A 27,389-nucleotide genomic window follows, 5' to 3' on the forward strand; every position below is an offset into this window, starting at 1 on the left:
TTGGAGTACAACAACAACAAAAAAATTGTTATATGCACAAGGAATTTTTTTTACAGAAACGCGTCTCGAGCATAGACTGTAAAAATAAAAACAGAATAGAAAATCAAACAAATGTTTCGCGTCTCGAGCATAGACTCTGAAAATAAAAACAGAATAGAAAATCTAACAAATGTTTCGAGACGCCTCGTGCGCGCGCTTCACGCGCTCCGCCCACCGCTCAGGCTAGAGCGCGCAGGATCACTTCAGGTCTGGATCTGCTGTGAATGAAGTGTTCACTGTTCAGGACTCCTCTGATCATCTGACTGGATTCTGTCACGCTGTTGGAAACTAAGAAAACCCCGTTGACATCTAAATTAATCTCTTTCCGCTTACAACGCCCACCTAGAGGCGTTTAATTGTGACTTTTGTTTCTGTTTTTATGCTTGAAGAAGGAACGGGAAAAGGACTCGATAATTTTAGCTCAAAGTTAGTTTTCTTCTATTGTCATATGAAGGATATGGGCAGATGTGGAAATGTTGCGTTTTGCTCGATGGTGCTGTTCTACTGTTCTTTGCTTACAGGTAAAAAAAAAATCTATCTAACTTATCTGTCTGTAAACAATTATAGTAACAGCAATTGTGAAATGTATTCTGCTGCCACGCGTATCCTGTGCAGTCAAACAATGGTTACGTCTCAAAACCTAACGAGCCGCCTACCTAGGCAGCCACCATATTTCATTTTAGATGCCCAAAAATGTTTTCTAGTCGGGGAGCTCACAATGTTTTGAGACATAGCCTTATATATTGCGGTGAAGAGACTCTAGTTACGGCCTGACACTGGGTTTTGGACAGTAAGACTAACATGACTTCATATGAATGCAAACATAAGCTGGTGCTTTAAATTGGAATATTTAAATATGATATTTTATTTGACATTAGTTACAGCTTTTGCTGTCTATTCATTATAGACATTATGTGTTCAGTACTTTAGAGTGTAAAAGATCACATGGTCACCAGCTTTGTGAAAAGTCACTCAAATTAAATTGTGAATATTCCATTATGAAACATGTAACGTTACACATACACACTTTCCTTAGCTACCTAAATAGGGACATTTCATAGACATAATGGTTTCTATACTGTACAAACTATATATCTCCTCACACTAACCTGACCCCTAAACCTACCGATCACACACAACTTTGTGCATTTTTACAAACAAACTTGAATTACTTAATTTTTATACCCACACACACACACACACTCATGATGGTGGAAATGCATAAAATATATCTTTCTCCCCCCCAGCACTGGCACAGAGAGCATCATGGGAATGCTGTTAAACCACACATATTGTCTCTCAATCCCAGAATGCTTTCATTTATAGCCACTGTTTGTAAGGTCATGCAGCGGTGTATGTAAATCAGACTGTATTGCAGAAGGCCTGTTTTTGTACAGCTAAGCTCTTCTCACAGAACGGCCTGTAGTTCTCTGAGGATGACTGAGTGAGAGTGAGATTGTTCAGGACGTGCTGCTGAACAATCGTGGTGTATTTTTAGAGCGTTTCTGTCGCTTCTTCTCTTTTCATTCTGACATCCTGTTCCTCTCACTTTCATCTTGGTACTATTTTAACTTCTTTTTTTTTAAATATTTTTTATTCCACGTTTGACGCTTTGAAAAAACGTCTTTACTTTTATTTCATTCCTATTTTGCCTAATCCATTTGTGCTCTGTATTCCAAAGAAAAATAGTCTTTCTTTACTTTAAAATTCAATAACACTTTCCTTTTTTTAGTGTTGGCCTCACATAAGCTGCACTAGCTTGGTAATGTTAAGCAACAGTGAAATATCTTTTAAGTCATTGTTTTAGGCTACTGTTGTAATGAAGGCTTTGTAATATATTACCAATAGTTAACACAATAATTTAATGTATTCATTCAATTATTTAAATAATGTAATATATTAATTAATTCTTCAGAGATTTAAAATAATGATAGATTTGAAATAGAAACATATCAATGCAGATACTTTGGAGGGTGAAAAATGACCTTGTCGTTGTCGCAAACAAGTGTTGGTAACAAGCTTCCATACTATGGTGATAATTGAAATTGGGACAAACACCACTAATAAAATTCACCCAGTATGTCATCGTGCTTCTCACTTACTCTCCTCTTTCATGTTTCTCACATCTTCTTGCTGGTTTTCTCACCTCTGATATCTGCAAATCTCATCTTTACAGGTTTTTGTTTGAAACTGCGGGTAGGTAGTTTAAGATCATGTTCAAAATCCCTGATCATATTATTTATGTAGTCATAAATCATATTGCTTCTAGTTTTGACACAGAAGTCACATTTTAGCCCCTTTCACACAGCACGTTGATCCCGGGAAATTGCCAGAACGCCTTCTGTGTGAACACAAAAACACGACCCGGGATTGATGCCGGGATCAATGCCGGGTTGGGGACCTAGTAACATTGCCGTGTTCAGTCCCGGAACGCGCGCTGTGTGAACACAATGAATTTTGGTGAATGAACCAAAGTCAAACGAACCCGGGTCGAATCCCGGGTCACTTTATACGTGTATTTTCCGGAATCTCTGTGTGAAAGGGGCATTTGTTTCATTTTTAAAGGAATGATTCAGGTTTAGTTTGTGCAGTATTTGTGGCATAATGTGCATCACTACAGACTTTTCACAAAAAAGCAGAACATTTTAGGTACAGTACTTACAATTGGCGTACACAAGGAAACACAGTAAACGTTAAAATACTGTAATTCAATGTAGATCACAAGACTGAAACATTCCTTCCAATATGTTGAAAGTTACGAGCATGTAAACACAGACAATGATGCATGACACAAGGAGAAAAGTCCAAACAGAAAGTAGTGAAGCATAACTGGAAGATGAAAATTATTTAAAGGACTCTACAATTAAAATAATGAGAGCTTAAAAAAGCATGCCTTAATGATTTACCAAATTGTACATCCGTTTTTTTTTTTTTTTGCACTTATGGACATATGTAGAGTTTACCTGTTATGCTTCTTTCGAATCCTTTGTGAAACATATTAAGTTTGTGTGTATTGCTGTACTGTACCATTCTCTGATATAATGTGAGCTGTGTTCATATCACACGCACAGGGCTTGAATTGAAGATGTGTGTCTTGGGACTAAAATAAACTAAATGTAGAGAAAGGGGGAGAGAAGGAGAGAGAGAAAATGATACAAAGGTTAAGAGTGAGGCATAGACTGTCTTTATGCAGCATTGTGATAAATCTGTTCTGTTTGATGCTGATCGGGCAATTTTTATGGCGTGGACTGGTGTATTTTTCCCAATAAAAGAACAATATAAACTGCTGAATCATGCTCTGAATCACACTCCCAAAATATCCTCCGGAGTCGTCGTATAGGCTTATTCCCATTGGGAGCGGGTTGTGTGTTTCGTGACGTGGGGTGGCAGTACATCAGAACAGGGGGGTTATTGAGGAGCTCAGCCAAGAGAAATGCTGTGAAGTGGCAGGGTGTGGTGGTGCACAAAACCCTTAAAAAAACTCCCTCAGGATTCTGGGTAATAACCCGCAAACAGTGTGTCTGTGTGTGTGTGTGTCAGCGAGTGAGACTGAGATTAGGGATCCAATATTAGCTCAATGTTAAAGGAAGTCTCTTGAGTCAAATAATGATGCACAGATATTAGCCAGCATCTACAACATATAGTTATCTTTTTAGTTATGATTGATAAACGATATTTTAAATCTGTTCTAAACTATGCTCTGGCAACTACCCACAACATACTAGCATCATACCAGTGAGCTGTACATGGGCAAACATCATAAAAAACTAGATAATAATACTGTCAGTTTAGTTAAATCAGCAGTGTTATCTTAGTATTTATATACTGTCATACTACACTGAAAAATATTTTGATGTAGAAACAACTCAGAAATGTTCACTTAGAAATTGTTATTTCACAACGAAATAAAGGCAAGAAACACATTAAATGTGAAATTTTGAAGTTTTATGATAAAATAATATTTTTTACAGTGTATTTAGTAATATTTTAAATTGGCATTTGTTTGTATATTTTCGGTTTTAATTTTTATTATTATTATACTCTTTATTATTTTTTATATTTAATATTTATATATATATATATATATACATATATATATTTCTATTTAGCTTTAATTGTTTTTTTTAATACTTTTAATACTTATTTTAATATTTCAACATTTCATTTCAGATGCCAGTGTAGCTTAATTAAATGATTGAATTAATTATTAACACTTTTCATCAGATTATGAAAGATTATGATTCCCTCTGATTTGGCAAAGACATTCTCTAATTTTTAATTCATGATAATACCCATTTTCATTTAAATATGCTGATTACTTTGAATAATTTAAATCACAGATGGAAGTTTCCACTAGTTCTGTGTTCCTGATTCATACATCACCTGAGTCCTCGTTGTCCTCCTGTCTTCAGGTGATTACCGCTGCATGTTGACTGTGGGTCATGTGACCTCATCACCTTACACTGACGTCAACATGACCTCGTCCCTGCAGCCCGAGACACCCAGCAGGAATCAGACCCAGTCCTGGACTTACCGCAGCAGCAGCACTGAGCCCACGCCTCACACAGTCTCGACGGCAGGTACAACATTTATTCATCTGTGGTTTTAATCAGAGATTAACATTGCCGTAGAAACCCCAATCTGATTGGCTTTAACCGAGTTTCTAGACTGCAACAACAAGCGATTGTGAGAGAGAACTAATCGCTGGATTTGAAACATATTCAGTCTCTAAAATAATCTGTACACTGAAGGAAAAAACAGTAAAGGTGCTGGTAATTTTCTGCCAGGACATAATCCGTTTATTTTACAGACATTTCCTTTAACCCTAAAACTCAACATGTAATGTATAAATCAAAACTTTTATTTTTCAATTTTATCCCTTAAAACTTATCTTTGGAAAAAGTTTTTTCTTTGAAAAAAATTCTTCAAGTCTTAAAATAGTTTAAATGTAAATCTACACCCTTTCGTCATTTTGTATACGCGGTTCTATGAATATGCAAATGAGCCCCGCCTCCAATCACTCACAGCAGCTCAAAGATCCACTCGTTGACTATCACACGTTGATCTGATTGGGTACAAAGTAGTTTGTGACGTCAGAAACACCAGCGATTTCAAACCGCGTTTCACTGCAGTTTTAAGGAGAAAATATTCAGCAATGGTGTTGACTTGAATTTTCACATGGTTTGTCTTGAAGCATATTCATAACAGCACATAGACGTATAAACAACATTTAAAAGCTTGATTTTCACCACAGGGGGACTTTAACTGAAATTAAAACTGTTAAAAATAATTTTCAGTAATTGACAAAATAAAGTAACACTTTACAATAAGGTTTTACTTGTTAACATTAGTTACTAACAATGAAATACACATTTAAACCATTTATTAATCTTAGTTAACATTTACTAATACATTATCAAAATCAAAAGTTGAACCTGTTAATATTATTTAATTGACCTCAGCTAATATTAATGATCAGTTTACAAAAATTAATAAATACTGTAACAATATATTGCTTCGTTAGTTAAGGCATTAACTAAATTAAACTTGGCAACTAACTGAAATAAGGTTAAGTTGAAATACTAAAATTACTAAAACTAAAACTGAAATAAAAATTAATTAAAGCAAAAAAGAATAAAAAAAACAAGAAAAATTACAAATGCACAAACTACTAAAACTGAAAATTAAAATGAAAACTGAAAATTTACAAATAAAAGCTGATTTAAATTTTTCAATAAATATTATTTAAATAATAAAATAAAACTGTTGATCAGACAAATATCAGACTCAGTCTACACATATTTTCTACTAATTTCATCTATACAAACTTTTTATTGAGACTACCATAGAACAAAACCTAAGAATAAAAATGTCATCATCATTTACTCACCCTCATGTCGTTCCAAACACAAATTACAAAATTAAGTCAACATTCACTAAAAATCACTCAAATCACATTCCCGCTGTTTCAAATCAAAAATCGCAACAGGTTTAGAACAACATGTGAGCAAATGAATGAAGTGTTCATTGGGTAAATTGTTCCATAAAACCACTTAAAAGGTGCAATAAGTGATTTCTGAGAAACAGTGTTGAAATCGACCCAAACAAACACACCCCTGCCTTCATTGCTCCGCCCTCAAAATGCATGAACACACTTGCATGTGCATGAAAGCAAGAGTGGATGTGTCTTTAGAAGAGCAAAAAACAAACAAACAGTACACAAGAGTATAAACAAGCAAGAGTTTGTTGTTAGTCGCCAGCAGCAGCTCCAGACAAACAATGACACTCAGTTACTATAGCTAACATTACAACAACAGCATATCTTGGAACAAAACCAAGTAAATTTTTAGGCCTTCCCGCTTAGGTCTCACTCTCTTCTCCCCCATCATGAGTGGACACGCCCCCTACTGCTGATTGGCTCACTATCTCTCCTCCCCCATCATGAGTGGACACGCCCTTATGCTGATTGGCTCACTATCCCTCCTCCCCCATCATGAGTGGACACGCCCCTATTGCTGATTGGCTCACTATCTCTCCTCCCCATCATGACTGGACATACCCCCTTTTGCTGATTGGCTCACTATCTCGCCTCCCCATCATGAGTGGACACGCCCCTATGCTGATTGGCTCACCTTCTCGCCTCCCCCATCATGAGTGGACACGCCCCTATTGCTGATTGGCTCACTATCTCTCCTCCCCATCATGAGTGGACACGCTCCTATTGCTGATTGGCTCACTATCTCTCCTCCCCATCATGAGTGGACATACCCCCTTTTGCTGATTGGCTCACTATCTCTCCTCCCCCATCATGAGTGGACACGCCCCTATGCTGATTGGCTCACTATCTCTCCTCCCCCATCATGAGTGGACACGCCCCTATTGCTGATTGGCTCACTATCTCTCCTCCCCATCATGAGTGGACACGCCCCCTTTTGCTGATTGGCTCACTATCTCTCCTCCCCCATCATGAGTGGACACGCCCCTATGCTGATTGGCTCACCTTCTCTCCTCCCCCATCATGAGTGGACACGCCCCTATTGCTGATTGGCTCACTATCTCTCCTCCCCATCATGAGTGGACACGCTCCTATTGCTGATTGGCTCACTATCTCTCCTCCCCATCATGAGTGGACACGCTCCTATTGCTGATTGGCTCACTATCTCTCCTCCCCATCATGAGTGGACACGCCCCTATTGCTGATTGGCTCACTATCTCTCCTCCCCATCATGAGTGGACATACCCCCTTTTGCTGATTGGCTCACTATCTCTCCTCCCCCATCATGAGTGGACACGCCCCTATGCTGATTGGCTCACCTTCTCTCCTCCCCCATCATGAGTGGACACGCCCCTATTGCTGATTGGCTCACTATCTCTCCTCCCCATCATGAGTGGACACGCTCCTATTGCTGATTGGCTCACTATCTCTCCTCCCCATCATGAGTGGACACGCTCCTATTGCTGATTGGCTCACTATCTCTCCTCCCCATCATGAGTGGACATACCCCCTTTTGCTGATTGGCTCACTATCGCTCCTCCCCCATCATGAGTGGACACGCCCCTATGCTGATTGGCTCACTCTCTCCTCCCCATCATGAGTAGACACGCCCCTATTGCTGATTGGCTCACTCTCTCCTCCCCCACCATAAGTGGACACGCCCCCTACTGCTGATTGGCTACTAGCGTGCTGTGCTGCTCGGTCTGATCCACTTTTAACAATGTTTCTCAGAAATCACATACTGCACCTTTAACTACGACCCCTGACATCAGAAAACAGATAATTTATAAAATAATCTTTGGCTCTGAACAGCAACTGCAATAAAAAAAAGTCACAAAGGAGGAGTGTGAAAAAGAGAGACAGTGAGTAAATGCAGTGTGAGATCTGACGTGAGAGTGCGAGAGTTTGAATCCTCATGACAAAGCACATACAGCTCAATGCTGTTCACACACACTCACATGCAGACGTCTCACATGCACAGACACGCACTTTGAATCGATGAAAGATCTGTCCAACACACCATTAAAAATGATCCTGCTGCAATACCGCAGTGTAAAAAAAAACCTGGCTGTGTTCAGAGGAAATACTACAAGAAAAAACATTTGATAGTTCACCCAAAAATGAAAATTGTCCTTAATTACTCACCCTCACGTTCCAAACCCGTAAGACTTTTCAATTTCAATTTTATCACATTCAATTTGTTCATCATATAAAGCGATCGAGTCTCTTCAGAAAAATTTGGACTAAACCGCTCAAATCATATGGATTAGTTTTACGATCTCTTCATGTACTTTTTGAAGCGTCAATGTAAATTGTGAAATATTGTTACAATTTAAAAGAACTGTTTTCTATTGTAATATATTTGAAAATGTAATTTAAATTGATTTTCAGCATCATTAATCCTTCAGTGTCACATGATCCTTCATAAATCATTCTAATATGCTGATTTGCTGCTCAAGAAACATTTCTGATTATTATCAATGTTGAAAACAGTTGGCTTCTTCATATTTTAGTGGAAACGTTCATATTTCTTTTTCAGGATTCTTGATTGAATAGAAAGTTCAACAGCATTTATTTGAAACAGAAATCTCTTGTAACATTTTAAATGTCTTCTACTGTCACTTTTGATCAATGTAATGCATCGTTGATGACTAAAAGTATTTTATTTCTTTAAAACCAATCTTAGTGACCCCACGCTTTTGAATGCATGGTGGCATACACTGCAGAAATAGTAGTAGTATGCTAGATAGTGATATTGTGAACACAGCCCCTCTCTCTCTTTCTCTAAAGAACTCACAAATATGTGGCAAACATTCAGTGTTTTCTCATTCAGATCATTGCAAAACAACCAATTCCAGTGGTTCCTCATATCTGGTGACAAACACATGCAAGACACTCAATTTACATGTTCCTGTCATTCCACAGGAGAAAAAAATAATCAAATTATCAAAATACAAAATATATTAACAACTTACTTCCTCAACCTAATTTCCTTTTTCTGACATCACCAAACCCTTCTTATTTTGCATCCCTTCCCCCAGCCGTCATTAAGAGACCACTTTTCACCATCCAACCACCTCCTGATGGATTAAAACAAGTCTAACCCTGCGATTTATTTGACTCACTGAATATATCATGTTTCAATCAGACATAAGTCACAGTGCAGGACTAGGAAATGCTTTTTACTTTGAACAAAGACTCAAGGAAAAGGCATCACCAACCATAGAAACAGCAATGAACATGCAGCCGCTTGTTGAGTCATGTGCTCCTGAATTTAACTGTAAAAAGTCCAAAGCTACATTACATCTGCAATTATTCAGCTCAGTTTGTATATTTTTAATGATTTCACAACATTTCTGTCCTTCATATGCTGTCATGTTTTTGTAATTATGCAGAGGGCACCATGGAAACATATTAATAATTACACATCTGGCCCACTTGGGACATCATGCACTTAATTTTTTTTTCTTTTCTTTTTTTTTTTGAGTGGCCATCAGTGGCAGTCCTGGCTTACTTTGTGCAATACACGAGATAAGACACGACCCAAGGGGGAAAAACTTTTTAACAACATATTAGTTCTTCATGAAAGTATACAGTGTTCAGCTCAGTTTTTTTTAAACAAGAAATTAACACTTTTATTCAACAAGTATGCATTAAATTGATCAAAAGTGACAGTAAAGATATTTATAATGTTAGAAAAAATTTAAATTTTAAATAAATGCTTTTGAACTTTCTATTCATGAAAGAATACTGAAAAAAAATTGGAAAAATGCATCACATTTTCTAGAAATATAAAGCAGCACAACTGTTTTCAACATTGATAATAATAATAATAAATGTTTCTTGAGCATCAAATCCTCATATTAGAATGATTCCTGAAGGATCCTGTGACACTGGAGACTGGAGTAATGATGCTGAAAATTCAGCTTTGATCACAGGAATAAATTACATGTTTGACAGAAATCAGTTATTTTAAATTGTATTAATATTTCTCAATGTTTTTACTGTATTTTTCATCAAATAAAAGTAGTTCTTATTAGGATTCTTTTTAAAAAACATTAAAAGATCTTGCTGATTTATGTCCGTAATTTACAGAATTATAATTGTGCAACTTTTATTGGAAGTCTGAGGGTGAGCGACACTTAGTTTGTGTGTGTTTGCCGTCTTGATGCCATCATGTCTGTTTCACCATCAGGGACGGTGGCGAACTCACCCGCTCCAGTGGAGAACGTCACTTTCTCGGGGAACATCACAGACAGTCGAAATGGGTCTGATGTGTCACCAGTGGATAATCAGACAGCACTTATCATCGCAGTACCTACAAAACCTACTACACACCTGCCATCAACAACCCATGAGCTCACGAACACCGTCCACATCATCACCACCGTCCACACGACTCCTCCTGAAACCACCAGAGCTCCAGAAGTGACCAGCTCAGGGTCGACGAGCGCTCATCCCAGACAGAAATCCTCTCCGACAGCGTCGTCACCCACATCATCCGCCTTCCCCACGGTCAACACACAGATGTCAGCGAGCAGCAGTCCCGTCCAGGCCGAAGCCCGCGCGGACACACCCTCGGCACTGAACGTCGGAGACGACGGTACGTGAAAACAGTGGCTATTCCTGCTTTTTCTTAAAGGGATAGTTCACCCAAAAATGAAAATTAGCCCATGATTTTAAGCCATCCTAGGTGTGTATGATATTCTTCTTTCAGACTAAGACGATTGGGAGTTGTCCTGGCTCTTCCAAGCTTTATAATGGGAGTCAATGCGTATATATTTTTGTATAAGTCCATCAAAGCGCATCCATCCATGATTAAAGTGCTCGATGCGGCTCTGGCGGGTTAAAGGTGCTCTAAGCCATGTCGGGTGACGTCACTTCTTGTTGACGTTCGAAGTATTGTCAAACAAAACGGAAGCTAGCTCGACCCTCCCTCCTCCTCATCTGCACACTAACCTCCCAAATCCTTCTTGTCGGTTATTGGCTGGAACAGTTTGTTATGTTTCGTGGTGCGGGTTAGCCCAGCTTGTTTTTGTTGTCGTTTGTGGAGCCTGGGCTATCTGCAGAGACCACGTTTATTAGTGTGTTCAGGGGACAGGCAGCTAGCGGATAGTGTGGAGATGTTTGCTGTATGTGAAAAAAAAAAGTTTTGGCCTAAAAAACGCGTGACATCGCTTAGAGCACCTTTAATAAAGGCCTTCTGAAGTAAAGCGATGCGTTTGTGTAAGAAACATATCCATATTTAAAACGTTATAGACTAAAATAACTAGCTTCAGGCAGTCGACTATTTTAGTCGAACAGGTCAGGTGTCCACTCTCAATAGCGTAGTGACTCTTTCTGTTGGTGGATTCGCGTGACCGGCTTGAACATGAGCGAAATCTGCGCGGGGAACTTTTCCGCCCCTATGCAAAACTCCCGATCGTACTCATTCCTATTGGAATAACTGGATTTCACCTGCCGAATTTCGCTGAGCAACAGTAAATCTGACCACCTTTTAGAATGCAAAAAATATTTTGTAGACAAGTTTTTTATCTTGTTGTTTAGTAACCAAAGAAATTCCTAAAAACAAGATAATTAGTCCTCAGTAGTAAATGTAAGACTTTTTTAGCAAAAATGATTTACACTTATTATATTAAATATATATTACACTTACATATATATGTATATAATATATTTAAATACAAATACACTTAAATATAATGCATTGATTAAATATAATTAGTATAAACTATATTTATCAGTTCTTTTCAGTATGAATTATTAATATTACATATATTACACTTAATATATTTATGTACATATAGATATAATGCATTTATAAAATATGTAATTATTTATAAATATATATATATATATATACACACACACACAAGAATATATATATATATATATACTTAAATATAATGTCATTCAAATATAATTAAATACACTTAAATATAAACTATATCTGTACTTTTCAGTATATATTTTGAATTATTAATATTACATATTACACTTAATATATTTATGCACACTTAAATGTAATGTATTTATTAAATATAATTTAATTATCATAAACTATATTTATCAGTGCTTTTAAGTATGAATTCTGCATTATATTTAAGTACTCTTGCATCATCCACCATCTTTGATTTATTTTTTCACTGAGCTTCTTGCATTGCATTCTGGGATTACCTTCTCAATGAAGGATACTTGCAATAGTACCAAAATGAGCTGTTTTAGAAGGCAGCATAATTAAGTTGCCTGTGTTTGAAACCTTAAAATGTAGCCTACAAAAGCGGCTCACTAGATTCTGAAACGGCTCATATTGTGTATTTTAGCATGACTAGATCACTGTACCAATCAGCATCCAGGACTGGAACCAACTGTTATATAATCGCTTAAAAGATTGAGGTCAGTAAGAGTTTACATTTTTGAAATAAATTAATACTTTTATTCAGCAAAAATGCATTAAATTGATCAAAAGTGACAGTGAAGACATTTATATTGTAACAAATAAATTATATATTAAATTAATGCTATTTTGAACTTGCTATTCATCAAAGAGTCCTGATTTTTTTTTAATGTTTCCACCAAAAAAAAATGTTTTCAACATTGATAATAATAAAGAAATGTTTCTTTATTTAGCAGCAAATCATCATATTAGAATGATTTCTGAAGGATCATGTGACACTGAAGACTGGAGTAATGATGCTGAAAATTCAGCTTTGATCACAGGAATAAATTACATTTTAAAATATACTCAGATAGAAAAAGGCTATTTTAAATTGTAATAATATTTCACTGTTTTACTGTACTTTTGATCAAATAAATGCAGTTTTGGTGAGCGTAAGCGACTTATCTTACTGACCCCGAACGTTTGACCGGTCTAGTAACCATGTCCTGCTTGCTTGTGATTTTGAGGCTGTTAGTGAGAACAAAAACATGACTTTCTGCTGGAAACTTCTCGTGCCTGGTTAGGAGGCATTTGGACAGAAAGCCTGTTGTTTGAAAGAGGACATGATTTATTGCTGTGATATGAAACATCACATGGTCATTCATTTTGTTGATGCCTTTGTGACCGAATGCAGCTGCACACACAAATATTTACAGCGCACATCTGCAGTTTTGTTTACCATAATGGCGAGCAAAACAAACCCCCATAAAACTGGATATGAATAGAGGTCTAACAGCAGATAGTCTGATAATGGTACGTTTGGGAAACAAGAGCGTCATTATATCTGTAAAGTAACATCGAGCTCTGAGGGACGCCTGAGGGCCGGGACGTCTTCACGCTGACACAACTGAACAACACACAGATCTTTGTGGATTCGCCAGGCCTGTGCGTCACTGTAGAAACGATCAAGCACAAAAACACAATATTTACATATTATTTTCCAGAAAGTGTTCTAGTATAATTCTCTCTCTCTTTCTCTTGTTTTCCTTCTTCCTGGGATTTCTAGACAATAACAAAGTGTCCACTGACCCGCTCCTGGCTGGACTGGTTTCTGCGTTTGTCGTTGTTGCTGCCATTGTGTCGGTCCTCGTATTCCTGAAATTCAGAAACACAAACGACGGCCCACAGTTTCGCAGACTTCAAGATCTCCCCATGGTAGGACTTCAGTTTATTGATTCATTCAACACAATCTAGACGAATAAATGGCTAAGCAATTAGCCACGTCACAGAAGTTCAACACTGACAGGAAAAGGGTCGTTCTCAGGAAACCATTTAGATGCCATTTATACTAATGATATGCTATTTTTTCCCTTTCATTTAAAAAAAAATTATTGCTGAACTTTAAAGACGTTTTAGTTACCAATTTTTTGGCTCAAATGTACCTGGACCATAATCGCCATAAACAGAGGAACCACAATGATATTGATTTTTAAAGTCCCTGTAAAGTCAAAATGAAGTATGTGTTCTGAGTTTGTCATATCACAGAAAAATGTGTTATTAGACACCCAGCCAAATTTGAATGATAATTTTTATGACGGACGAAAGTTTCAGAGGCGTGATTGGAATAACTTGAGGTCATATTTACTTTTTAACGTGCAAAAATTTCGGACTGTGCACAAGGACCTTCAGAGAGACCGAATCTTTAATCGAGCCATTTCACTGTAAAAAAAAAAAAAAGAGGTGGTGTGCAGTGTTTATTATGAGAAAAGAGTTTTTTGGATGCATGTAAACCTATAGACCTCAGATACAAAATAAGGAACCTTTAAAATAGCATAATAGGGGCAGTAAAAATATTTAACGGAGTAACATCATTAAAAATATATATGTCAGAAATGAACAAAGGTCAGGAATGAAAAAATAAGAAAATTAGCTTTTTTCTCAAAACAATCCAGGGAAAAAAATTATAGTTAATAATAGTTAGTTGATGTTTTATTTTCAAGAAAATATATTTTTTTAAATTCTATTTAACCCAATTATATATATTAGCATTTTTTTTAAATAATACTTGTTTTTTTTTAGGTAGTTCCCTTAAATATTTAAGACTGAACAAAGGACAAAAAAAAGTTATGCAATTCTATCTTTTCCTTTTCATGATATTTTAATTTAAAAAGAAGCTAAATGCGTTTTTTTTTATTCTGTATTATTAAAATTGAATGGCGATAAATTGAAAGATAAGATGCATCACGAAATGTAGTTTCCTGTTAAAGGGGTCCTGTTATCCCTATTATGTTCTATTATATAGAACTTTCTTTTGTCCCTCAAAAGTCCCTCCAGCGGGGGTTATTCTCTATATCAGTGTCATTCTGAACTCCCGAAACGCCTCAATTGTAGTCTTGAATTTTCTTCCAGGAACACGGAACAATATTCCTCATTTAAATAATTCCTGCCAAAAGCATATGCAGGATAAAGGGGCGGGGCCTGGTTGAGTTAGTAGTGTGTTGAAACTCTTAAAGCACTTGACCAATCACAACACACTGGTCCAACCGACCAATCACAGCACATTGTGCTATTCAGAAGGAGGGGCTTCATAGAGACGGGAGCTAAACAGAGCGTTTCTGACAGACTGGGAATAGAGTTGCAACATTGTCAAATATGTGAAAAATTATGTTTTTTGAACATTCAAGCATGAAAACCTATTCTAGTAGAGCACAAAAACAAAATCAAGACTCTGAAAAAGAGCATAATAGGACCCCTTTATGTCATTGGGCCACATATGGCACTGTTTCCTGAGGACGCCTCACTGACATCTGTGTGTTTCAGGACGATATGCTGGAGGACGCCCCTCTCTCCATGTACAGCTACTGAAAAACAGAGATGTTCCTCGGACATCTTCAGAGCGCCCAACATCCTCTGTTCAACACAAGAAAGACAGAATTGAATGGCTCATGTGCTTCATAGAGGCACAAACACTCCTGTTGTTTCTGTTGCAGGACTAAACGTAGCGTAATACTCCACTTTAGTTGTTAAATTCACCGTGTGCCGTCAGTGCCTGTTTGTTGGGTTGTATTCTTGCACTTTACGTTGGTTTTGGGAAGGGTCGTGTGCTGCGGGAATGTTTTGGAGCGGTTTTTGGATCCATGTGTTCATTTGTTTCTCTGATAGCTGCGTCGTCTCTGGATCTACTTCAGTTGTGTGTTTGTTACATTTTGTCTAATTCTAGATTTCTGCTTTTTTGCTGATCAAGTTTTTGGTTTGTTTAAGAAATGGTCCGCCACTCAGTCAGCAACAATCATGTTTACAGTAGTGCACTTATAATGCAAGTCTATGAGGCACTAAAATAAACAATGAAATGCATTTTCAACTGTACAGCCACATGACATCGCAAATAATACACATTAACATGAGACTAGGGTGATTAAACCGGCTACTAACCTTGTCTGTGCAAAGTTATTTTGTTTTCCATCTCCTGTAAAGAGTCTAAAGCCTGTAACCTTTGCATGACACACACAAGAATAGACTTCATAGCAAATGCATTACTGTAAACTGATTTTTGCTTATTCTTACAAACTGAGGGATGAACAGAGGAAATATTAAAATGTTGCAGCTTGACCTGTATTGAACCCAAAACATTTTTTAATACTCCATGAACAGCATCAGTAATGATTTTCCAGTGTTAATTTCACTTTATTCTCTGCTTCGTTCCCAAGGATGTTTCCACCTCTGATAAATACTATTTTTGTCAGTCATATAAATGTTCACATAACTTCAAGAGATAATTTAGGAAAAAAATGTTTTCATCATTTGGAATGTCTTCAAATAGACTAAACAACAACGGTGAAAACGCAATTGGCTCTTTTAAACAAAACTAATTTCTGCTGCTTTTAAAATTAAGTTTTAAGATACAAAATATTTATTTAGGTGCACTTTGACACGCAGCCAACACTGATCAACGCACAGTAAGACGTTTAGCCATAGTTTTAAAGGAATAGTTCACCCAAGAAATGTAAATTCTGTCATCATTTACTCACCCTCATGTTGTTCCAAACCTGTATGAGTTTCTTTCTTCTGCTGAACACAAAAGAAGATATTTTAAAGAATGTTTGTAACCAGACAGTTGACGTTAGCCATTGACTTCCATAGTAGAAAAATAAAAGCCAATCAACGGTCTGATTACCAACATTCTTTAAAATATCTTCTTTTGTGTTCAGCAGAAGAAAGAAACTCATACAGGTTTGGAACAACATGAAGGTGAGTAAATGATAACAGAATTCAATTTTTTTGGGTGAACTATCCCTTTAATGCTTTTCTTGTGACTGAAATGTTTTTTATAAAAACTGAGAAAAAATGAACAAAAATGTAGCTATAAACTTGACACCCATTTTTTATTGATTAATAAAAGTGAAAAATACAGTATTTTGTGCTTTTGAGAAGACGCTGTTTTCAGTGCTGCGAATCCACTGCTTGTACTTCAAAAGGATGAGGACTCACACTTAAATTTGATATGATAAAACAGACGCCATTTTTTTGTGCTTTGTTGGCTGGTGGATGTGTGATATTGTTTACTTCATGTAATAACTTGTAAGAGTGCATTTAAAGAGTTTCTTATTACACATTGTTCTTTTTTAAATTAATAAAAGTCTTTGAAATACACACTAAATTGTTACTTATTGAAAGTTGTCTCAACACTAAAAACACAAGTAATGACATAAAATAATTATTCCGATATATTTCAAAATTTTCACTTTCATTTTCACAATTTAAAGTCAATGTAAAATAGAGGTTTCTGGTCTTATTGTGAGCGATTCATCAATGCATGTTCTAAAGTAAAATAAATAAACACTGATGTAAACGTGCTTCAAATACTGCCTGCAAGTATGTTTGAAACATGTACACAAGCCGAACTATTTCACTGTTTGGGCGTTTTGTGTTGCATGTTCATATTCAAAACCCATTTAGCATTATTTCGAAAGCCATTTTGCAACTTTTATTGTTAACTAATACCTCAATTTCCTGAATACTGTGTGGCTGAATTCAGAACCGCATACTACTCTTACTATTTCTGCCATAGAAAGATACTTTAAACAAGTAAGAGTAGTATGCTAGTATGTGGTTCCAAATACAGCATGTGTCAATGCAATACTTCCAAAGCCTTTAAAGAGACTATCGGTGTCTAATGTGTGTCAGTCTTACTACAGAAACTCAGTGAGCACCATGGACTTGATTTTACCTCAACGTAGATCAATTATATTAGAAATCGCCCAGTCCAGTCCTTCATGACAGAAGTACACCGTCCGTTACCTAGTCAACCCTTAAGAACAAGGTTTCCATTTCCTCTAATAGCAGCACGATGGTTTATTGGCCTTTAAGGTCAGAGGTCACTGAGACTGAGATCTGGAGGACTGTCTGAAACTCTGTCCACCCCGTCAGCATCATTGTCAAGGTTACTCTCAAGCCCACTTCCAGCATCGCTGATGTCACTTCCTGACAGGTCTGAATTTAGACGGACCCGTTGGCGCCGCCTCCTTGTTTGTAGCTCTAAAATCAATTAGAAAAATTAGTAATTGTTAGTGTAAACATGGGTTCCTCCTAACTGTGGTTCGCAAGTTGATGAAAAACGAATACTTGATTAAATCGTAAAAATGTACAATAAAATAAATACATTTTAAAATAAAAGCGCCCTCCTCTCTTCAGGGAGTTAGTTTGCTCTCTAACTAAAATCATATAAAAACTTTTTTTATTGCTTGAAATAAATATTAACTAAAATGAAATAAAATATAAGCTCTTCACCTTATTTTATTTCAGCTAGTTTCCAAGGCAATTTTAATTCGAAGAACTATAATAACTAAAACTTAAAAACAATATATATATGTAAATATATATACACACAAAAAATTACAAGAACTACACAATTACTACAATGTTAAAATGAAAACAGAAAATGTAAAAGTGTAATCTTTCAGAATATTAACAAAAACATAGTATATCAATGACACTATACGATACTACAATAACAATTACTCCAGCGGTTTTATCATCTTTAAAAAAAAATCTAAATACAACAACAGAAAAAATGAAATATAGTTTATCTGCAGCTCGTTTGTGCTTAATTAAAGGTGCACTATGTAAAGCTTGGCCCTTTAGTGGTTAAAGAAAAAAACATGCATTTTGTGGAAGAACATGTTTCGGTTGTGCGGATGACCCTTCACAAGAGATAAGTCTTTACAGTGAAATTTATCTCAATAAAATACCTTCTTAAATGTTGTAAAAGCAATGCGGAGATGATGTCGTTTTTATTATTTCAAATCACTCAGTTCTCGCCATCTCCGAAAAGCCAAGCCAATGTTGATTCTTGTTTTATCACGAGCTCTTTCGCCTTCTCTTTTAGCCAGCAGAGTCTCCTCTGTTCGGCGTTTGTGTTAAACGGGTGATTCCCCGGAGGTTGGAGATTTAGCGGCTCCATGTCAACCTTTCCTCGCTCGTTGTGACAACTAACATGTGCCACTCTCACACTAAAGTATCCAGAGCAACTTTTCTATATTTACAGATATGACGAGACACAGACGGGTGAGTGACGCATATCCTCAATTTCCCGTGAAAACCATCCAGTCAGGTCTAAAATATAAACACTTAGAATAGGCTTACCATGGTGAATCAGGGTAAGACAAAAATAAGTTTTGGAAGAAGGATTGGTGCATTGACTCAGTTTTTTGACTGCATTGACTTTTTTTTGTGAAAAAATAACACTGTACCTTTAAGAAAATAATGAAAAAGGTACTGAAGGCTTATTTTATTTAGCTTTTACAGTGAAATAGGACCTGGGCAGCACTGCGTGAGATTCACCCTTCAGTGCACGTGTATCTCTCGTGTCACGTGTCCATGTGTCACCTGGTTCTTCCAGCCAGGATGCATCCAACTCGTCTGAGCTGATCTCGGCCAGACTGGGAGTGGGACTGAAATCATCCTCCGACACGGACGACACACGTCTCTCGGCCCTCGTCTTCACGGTCACCACTGTTACCACACAGGTGCAAGAGAACAATGAAAGGACACCACATGCAAAGAGGGAAATAGCACAGAAATCTCTGTTGATTCCAAATGTCAGAGAGAGGCTAAATGAAGGTTTTTGGCTTATAAATGACCTTCAAGTATTCAACCCCTTTAATGAGTGCGTGTTCACAGCTGCGTCTCACCTGGTTTCTGTGGTACCTGTGCAGGTGTGGGCAGAAGAGAGTCTCTCAGGACCAGACCTCTCACCTCGTCCTTCAGCTCAGAGACTGTGACTCTGAATCACACACAGAAAATAAAGCAGCCTCCTCTCATCAGGGTTATTATCTTTAGCTAAAACCGTAAAAAAAAATCATTGATTCATGAAATAAAAGAAATCTTAACTGAAATTAAATATTCAAAATAATAATAATAATAATTTAATTTCATCTAGTTGCCAAGGCAGCATTTCCCACCCACTATCCCCCCTAAATCCAATCGGATAATGAATAATGAATATTCTTCAGTCCTGAGACTTCCACAGAAGATACAGTATACGCATGTACACTTTTTAATATTTAACCTGCTATTATTGATTGCTATCAGGACATGAAGAGTTTCAAACAGTATAACAAAGTGTTTATGAAAAACATTGCCTACTCTAGCTTTAACAGGGTGAAATATCTAGATTTCATCTCATTTCAGTTTTTTCATCGCTCACCCCTTGAGAACCACTGCTCCAGCTTTAAGGACACACTTACCTGAGGTCACGTACTTCCTGTTGAGTGTGCTGGTATTGTGACACCATCCGAGCTAGCTCAAAACTGTGCGTGCGGTGTGAATCTGTGAAACTCTCTAACGTCTGCAGAATACAAACATCACATGAGCTCTGAAATGAGAGTGAACTGAACCAGAACACAGCAAAAAGCACTCGTTCACAACATAAATCCTTATGCAAATGGCTATTGCATATTATATATCATTTACATACGGAAGAAATTTTAAATGCATATTAAAGATACAGTAGCAACAGCCAATACAAATCTTGACTAACTTTAGAAAAAAACACCCTTTTAGGTAAAATGGTAAATATTACATTTAGTATAATGTAAAGGATGCCATACAGACAATCAGAAAAAGCAAAATAGAAAAAACATACACTAACGTTCAAAGTCTGCATTTATTTGGTAATAAATAAACATATAAATATATAAAAGTAATGTTGTGAAATATTATTACAATTTCGAATAACTTTGATCACAGGAATCAATTAAATATTAACATATTCAAAGCTGAATTTTCATCATCATTACTCCAGTCTTCAGTGTCACATGATCCTTAAGAAATCGTTCTAATATGATGATTTGCTGCTCAGAACAAGAACAGCATTTATTTGAAATAGAAATCTTTTGTAACATTATAAATGTCTTTACTGTCACTCTTGATCAATTTAATGCATCCGTGCTCAGTAAAAGCATTAATTTCTTTAAAAGATAAAGAAATGAATGAATAATACTGTACATGTGTGCGTGTGTGTCGTTTACCTTAGAGCTGCGTTCATACTGTCTCCTTGTGTCTCTGGCCTCTGACTGGAGCTGGAACGCATCTTCCTCCTGCCGCACTACAGAAACACAAACCAGTTTGCTTTTTTAACATTCATGAACATGATATAAATGTAGCAAAAATGCCCAGAGTCAGAATGTCTATCAATATTGAAGTGGTTCTGAATGCGAAGCCAACACAAACAGCCAGTCTCGAAGCGTGATGTTTATTTGCGTGACGGTGGAAGCAGTAGAACACGCGCGCGTGTGTTTATTTTTACACAAAGTGCATTTGCACTGGCAGAAAGCCTTGACTGTAATAACAGGACACTCATATACTGAAAGGGTTTGATTTATGCATGTAACATTATAGCGTATATCTGATATGCTAAGACGGTTCATGCATCTATGGCATCAAACGTTTATATGAGAAGTAACTAGTATACGACCTACTCAGTTTGTTTTTGAGAATGTCCAGCTCTCTCCTGAGCTGCTCCAGTTCTTCTCTGCGGAGTTTAGAGCTGAAACTGTGGACGGACAAATATTACAAACAATCAGTGTCTGTACACGCACAAGCTGTTTACTACAAGCCGATTACTGGCACACTTGGGGTCAATTTTGATTTCATCTTGACTTTAAACTATTTACTTCTTAGATTTTATGTGCATGACAGGGTTGGGTCGACAGAGTGAATATTCACAATATATTTGCAACACTTTTTTGAATAATATACACTACTGGTGAATTAGTTTGAAATAATTCTGAACTTTTTAAAATGTTTTTGAAAGAAGTCTCCTCTGCTCACCAAGGCTGCGTTTATTTGGTCAAAATATAAAAGTTTTGACTGTATTTTTGACCAAATAAATGCAGCCTTATTTCTTTGATGCAACGCTGAATTTTTTGCATCATTACTCTAGTCTTCAGTGCAGTTTTATTTATTTTAGTTTTTATTTTAGATTTATTATAGTTTTATTCATATTTTGGGTTAGCTTTTATTTTTATATTTGAGTTTTGTTAATTTTAGTCGTCATGTGCTTTTGTCAATTTATACATTTTCATTTTGTAATATATTGCCATATAGGTTCAACTTATTTTATTATTTGTTTATTTTATTTATTTCCAATTAATAATTTTAGTCAACCTAAACATTTCTTCAGCTTAAAATTGTCTTTAGTTTATGTTCAACTAATATTTTTATTTTATTTCAGCTTTATTTCAATTAACAGAAATGTATTAATAGTTTTAGTTAACGATAATAACCCTGCTCCGGTGTCACATGATCCTTCAGAAATCATTCTAATATGCTGATTTGCTGCTCAAGAATCATTTCTGATTATTATCAATGTTGAAAACAGTTGTGCTGCTTAATATTTTTGCGGAAACTGTGATATGCTACCATTCAAAAGAAATTAATATTTTCTCCAGCAAAGTATGCATTAAATTTATCAAAAGAGACAGTAATGTTGTAACCTTCCATTAAAAAAAATAAGCCGAACATTAAACCATTTTCAACATTGATAACAATATGAACCATTATTAATACTTGAGTACCAATAATAATTAATAATAACTGAGCACTAACTCAGCAAATTAGAATGATTTCTGAAGGATCATGTGACACTGAAGACAGGAGTAATGATGCTGAAAATTCAGCTTTGATCACAGGAATATATATATTTAAAATATATTCCCATAGAAAACAGTCATTTGAAATTGTGATCATATATACACAATATTAATGTTGTGCAATGTATTTTTGACTTAATGAATCCTTGGTGAGCAGAAGAGATTTCTTTCAAAAACATTACAAAAATCATAATTATTCCGAACTTTTGACCATTTTCTATGTATTTTTCACAGATGCCACTAAAGAGTCTTGACAGACCTTTCTTCCTGGTTTCCTAGAGTCGTGGCTCGGTTGATCTGCGCTCTCAGGCTGCTCAGCTCTCGATCCATCTCTCTCTTCCACTGCTCGATCCGTCGATCCGGTCCAGGGCTCAATGATCTCCGCTCCACATCCCGCTCTCTCTCCTCCAGTCTATCCTGGAGTCTCCTATGCTCCTCTGGAAGAGACCAGCTCTAGAATTAATATCAACTCAAACAGAGCACATTTTGTTCTCGGCATATTCTATTAAAAAAAAAGAAATATTCATTAAAGAGGTCATGACATGGACTTTTTGTTCCTTGAGGTTCACTTATAAATGTTAATATAGTTTTAGTAATACATTTTTTTGCACAAAAAAACAAATATACATACATACATGTAGAAAAATGACTAGTTTCAACCTTCATTCTGCCTCCCTGTCTGAAATGATCAATTTTTTTAAGGCACAGCTCCTTTAAGGCTTGTCAGTACACGCCCGATTGGCTAACATCATTCATTGCATAGGAAACGGTATTAACGCCCACTCGTTATTGCACACGACTGAGTGTTTAGACAACATGTATATAAAACCGTCATTTACAGACAAAGCATTATGAAATCATTTACTTCCGGTTTGTGATGCAGCTGCTGTTTTATCCAATAGTCGGCTTTATCTTTTAACAACAGTGTCTTTGTGAACTCTCCATTACTCTGTGCCTCGTTTACAAAACAAAATGCTCCGAACTAACATATAATCCTCTGATGCAATAAAATAATTCATCCAGTTGTTTCCGACACTGGGATCCTTTTGAAGTCTGTACAGAAACGCTGCTGTTTAAACTGGATGTGTCAAAGCGAACGTTCTTTCATTTCTCCTGTTTTCAGCAGACTCAAGAGTGTGGAGTATGTCAGAAACTGAACATGCTTCTGTATACTGTATCCAGTTATAATAATAATAAGTACTATTTGCTTTTGACATGATGTGACACTCACATCCAATGTACACATGAGAAACACACGAACTAATTAAATCAATTTTGTCCACTACTGAATGTTTAATATGATGTCCAGAGGGGATATTTTAAAGTAAATATTTGAGGTGGAGAGCACAACAAAACTTGGTTAGGGTATTTATCTGACTAAATTATTTGGCAAAAAAAAAAAGAAAAAAGGAAAACTACAGCTGCAGGTTTTATTTTACTATGCAAAAAATAAATAAAAAATGCATGGAAAAGCAACAAAAAAAAAAACTCTCAGGAAAGAGCATAGATTGATACAACATAACAGTTAAACCAGTTATTAATATTTTGATCTCTCTCTCTTGTTTATGCATGTGTTCATAATTTCTTTGTATGACAGCCTGGCCAAAAATAATGCCTGCACAATTTGCCATGTTTCATCACAAATACAATAAATGATTTCAAGGCGAATGTCAGCCGTTAAGCGACTGAGCGCCAGTGGGCGGGGCCTATGGAGTGATGATGTATAGCTATTGGCTGATGTTTGCTCTAGAGGCGGGCATTTGCAAATGCATTTGCCTGTGTGATGTCACAGATCCCACATTATGAAAACGAGTCGTTATTGGAGCTTGATTAAATAAATGCTTTGTTTATAATGAGGACGATATTTTAAGCTGTGAAACGTGCAGGATGTTTTAATTGGTACAAAGACCTCTTATGTGTAAAAAGATCAAGGAAAATTTGATTTCTCATGTCACAATCCCTTTAAAAACTTAGCTTATTAAAGAACATGGAAACACATTGAGATGGATAATCACCTTGTAATGTTTGTATTTGCCTGTGCTGAGCATTTCGTTCTCGTTCCAACAATCGAAGAGTCTGTGTTAAAGTCTCAATGGCCTGTGGCAAAACAACATAAAACTTATTTGTTATTCTGGAATGATGCTCTGTAGGATTCAGTTTATTATATTAAGGCAAGACACTGCAGTCAAAAACACTTTTTTATGCACCGTACTTTATAGACTATATCTATTTGCATCTATAGATTTTTTAATTAATATACACATTTATATATCAACAAAATAAAACAAGAAATTCTGAACCTGGCTTTATTCAATGTTAAGATTTATGTTCTGGAGATGTATAAAAATGGTGCATATTTAATTACTTAATGCCTCATTTGGATTTTTAAACATTACATTTTAGAAAACTTTTAATACAAAACAATTGTTTTAACGTACTCTGATCAATCAACTAGGGAGTTATGGTGATAATATCTATTAGTTCAAATGTTTATCCTATTCACCTGTTGCGTCTTGCCTTAAAGAACAATCTTAAAAACAAAATGATAAACACATATATTTTGCCCCAGATTTCAAGTGGACAGCACTAAATACAGATAAATGATCCAATACGTCATGTTATCCAAACCCATATTAATAGCAGATGAAGTCAACTCTCCACGTGTGATGGGATCACTCGAGCCCAGACGTTGATATCAGGTGAAAGTGGGTCATGTCATGTGACCAGAGCCGGTGTTAGTCTGACCTGACTCTGTTGCTGTAGTTGTGTCTGGATGGCGGTCAGATCTGACCACTGAACCGCAGGACTGAGAGCGGACGAGGGCTTCAAATCCACACCAGCTGTGACCTCTCTGACCGGAAACACATCTACAGAGAGAAACACATGAACTAATTAAATCATATTGAACATATACCGTAGTGGACAAAATTGATGTCCAGAGGGGATATTTTAAACAAAACAAAACTTGGTTAGGGTATTTATCAGACAAAATTATTTGGCCAAAAAAAAAAAGGCAAACTACAGCTGCAGGTTTTATTTTACAATGCAAAAAGAAAAAAAAGCATAGAAAAGCAACACAAAAAAAGCCCGCACACTCTGGTTATGTTGTATCCATCTATGCTTCTTCCTGTTATTAATATTTTGATGTCTCTCTCTTGTTTTTGCATGTGTTCATAATTTCTTTGTATGACAGCCTGGCCAAAAATAATTTGGCATGTTTCATCACAAATACAACAAATGATTTCAAGCTCAACTACGCAATATGCTTTAACATATTAAATCTTAAATCTGACAAATCTAAATCTTTAACATCTATAATCTTTAATATTTGAATATAGGGTGAAGATGTACATTTTCCAAGGCCAGACATCTCTATTGGTCACTAATCTATAAGGTTAATTAAATAAATAAATACATTTTCTCCCTTTGTATTCATGTTTGTTGGGCTACTTCTAATTATTTATTCAGTTTATTTGTTATAGAAAATTTGGTCCATGTAGAAAATTTCCAGTCTGTCAAAATGACTAGATATGGATTTTATTTTATTAATTATTATTTTATGGAGATTTAACTCCCAAACAGGGTTATTATCGTTAACTAAAACTATTAAAGCTTAAAGCTGATATAAAATATTATATAAATATTAGAAGAAAAACTTAGAAGCTGAGGCACTAAAACTGGTCTGGAATAAAATAAATAAAACAAACTGAAAGCACATGACAAAATGAAAACTGAAAATATCAAATAAAAACTATAATAGTAATAATACTAAACGAACATTGCTCAGAAATAGCTAATTTAGTAGTTTAATTTTTTGGCAATAAAACTTTTACTAATTTACATGACTTCTTTAGGCCAGGAAATGATTCTTTTTAAAATTCCCTTTTTATTTCAAGGTTTTCAATGACTATGAGAATTGAGAAGAATTATACAGAATATTCTCAATCTGTCAATTTTATAGTAATGGGCTTAATCATTCAAAAAGGACTTACCTTCAGTTCCTCTAGGAGATCTTCCATATGTAATTAGGCGTTCCTTGTAAGACACAATATTAGTAAGTGAGGTAAATTAAAGCTTTATTTCACAAAAGTCAGTCATAGAGGTTAAGAATAACATGAGGGTGAGTAAATAATTTTTAATTTTAGGTGAACTGTCGCTTTAATTGATCTAGCAGACAGAGAGCGCAATCTAGCGGCCAGTATCTGCAACTTTCTAAACTGACATACATTTTAGAAATTTAATTAAAATGAATGATTATTTGTGATGAAATACAGTCTCTTACCCTGATCTTTGCGACACTTCCGTCCGCCTCGGAGATGATGGAGCTCAACTGATGGTCCCAGTTCATCCTGAGCGCCTGATAACCAGCTTCTCGAATTAAACACGAGCATAAAACCTATCTGCTTTATGAAGACACTTTAAACCAGCAGGAATAATGACAGGTGAGGTTACAAGGCCAGGTAAACGGATCACATATAGCGTCACCAGATTCTGCAGAGGTGTGTTTCAGCTTTAGTAACGTTAAACACGCAACTGAAATAACGCTTCAAAACACACATGTGCGAAACACTGAAGCGACCGTTTATTTCAGAGAAACTTCGCTAATGAGTATCCTTCCTGAAATAATATCATTAAAAGTTCGATTACATGTCTAAAATTCTCTTTTTATGGGGGCAGTGTCCGTTTGGTTTAAATCCAGGAGCCAGAGCCACTATATTACACGTCACTTCCGTCACACCACATGCATTATGGGAAATGTAGTAAATCTGGTTTAATGGCCACTCACACCATTCACATACATTATATTCCACTATATTTACACCGT

At 36.1% G+C, this 27,389-nt stretch overlaps 2 protein-coding genes across 2 annotated transcripts; one reads left to right on the plus strand and one right to left on the minus strand.

Annotated features, from left to right (window-relative positions):
- The first annotated feature begins 212 nt into the window (after positions 1 to 212).
- Positions 213 to 17,063, plus strand: LOC143728889 (uncharacterized). Its single transcript, XM_077219794.1, has 5 exons — positions 213 to 560; positions 4,452 to 4,619; positions 10,230 to 10,637; positions 13,480 to 13,628; positions 15,234 to 17,063. Exons 1-5 carry the CDS (start codon positions 419 to 421, stop codon positions 15,276 to 15,278), a joined length of 912 nt encoding a protein of 303 aa, XP_077075909.1. The 5' UTR covers positions 213 to 418; the 3' UTR covers positions 15,279 to 17,063.
- On the minus strand, positions 16,769 to 27,292 carry LOC143728888 (uncharacterized). Its single transcript, XM_077219793.1, has 11 exons — positions 26,847 to 27,292; positions 26,557 to 26,599; positions 25,310 to 25,431; positions 24,580 to 24,661; positions 22,824 to 23,001; positions 21,392 to 21,465; positions 20,942 to 21,018; positions 20,159 to 20,259; positions 19,604 to 19,695; positions 19,299 to 19,424; positions 16,769 to 17,948 (listed from the first exon to the last, which is right to left on the minus strand). Exons 1-11 carry the CDS (start codon positions 26,910 to 26,912, stop codon positions 17,782 to 17,784), a joined length of 1,128 nt encoding a protein of 375 aa, XP_077075908.1. The 5' UTR covers positions 26,913 to 27,292; the 3' UTR covers positions 16,769 to 17,781.
- Positions 27,293 to 27,389: the final 97 nt, after the last annotated feature.

The sequence above is a fragment of the Siphateles boraxobius genome, unplaced genomic scaffold (genome assembly GCF_051911475.1).
Source record: "Siphateles boraxobius isolate OS27281-9 unplaced genomic scaffold, OSU_SipBor_1 8, whole genome shotgun sequence".
In the NCBI taxonomy this organism is placed as follows: Eukaryota; Metazoa; Chordata; class Actinopteri; order Cypriniformes; family Leuciscidae; genus Siphateles; species Siphateles boraxobius.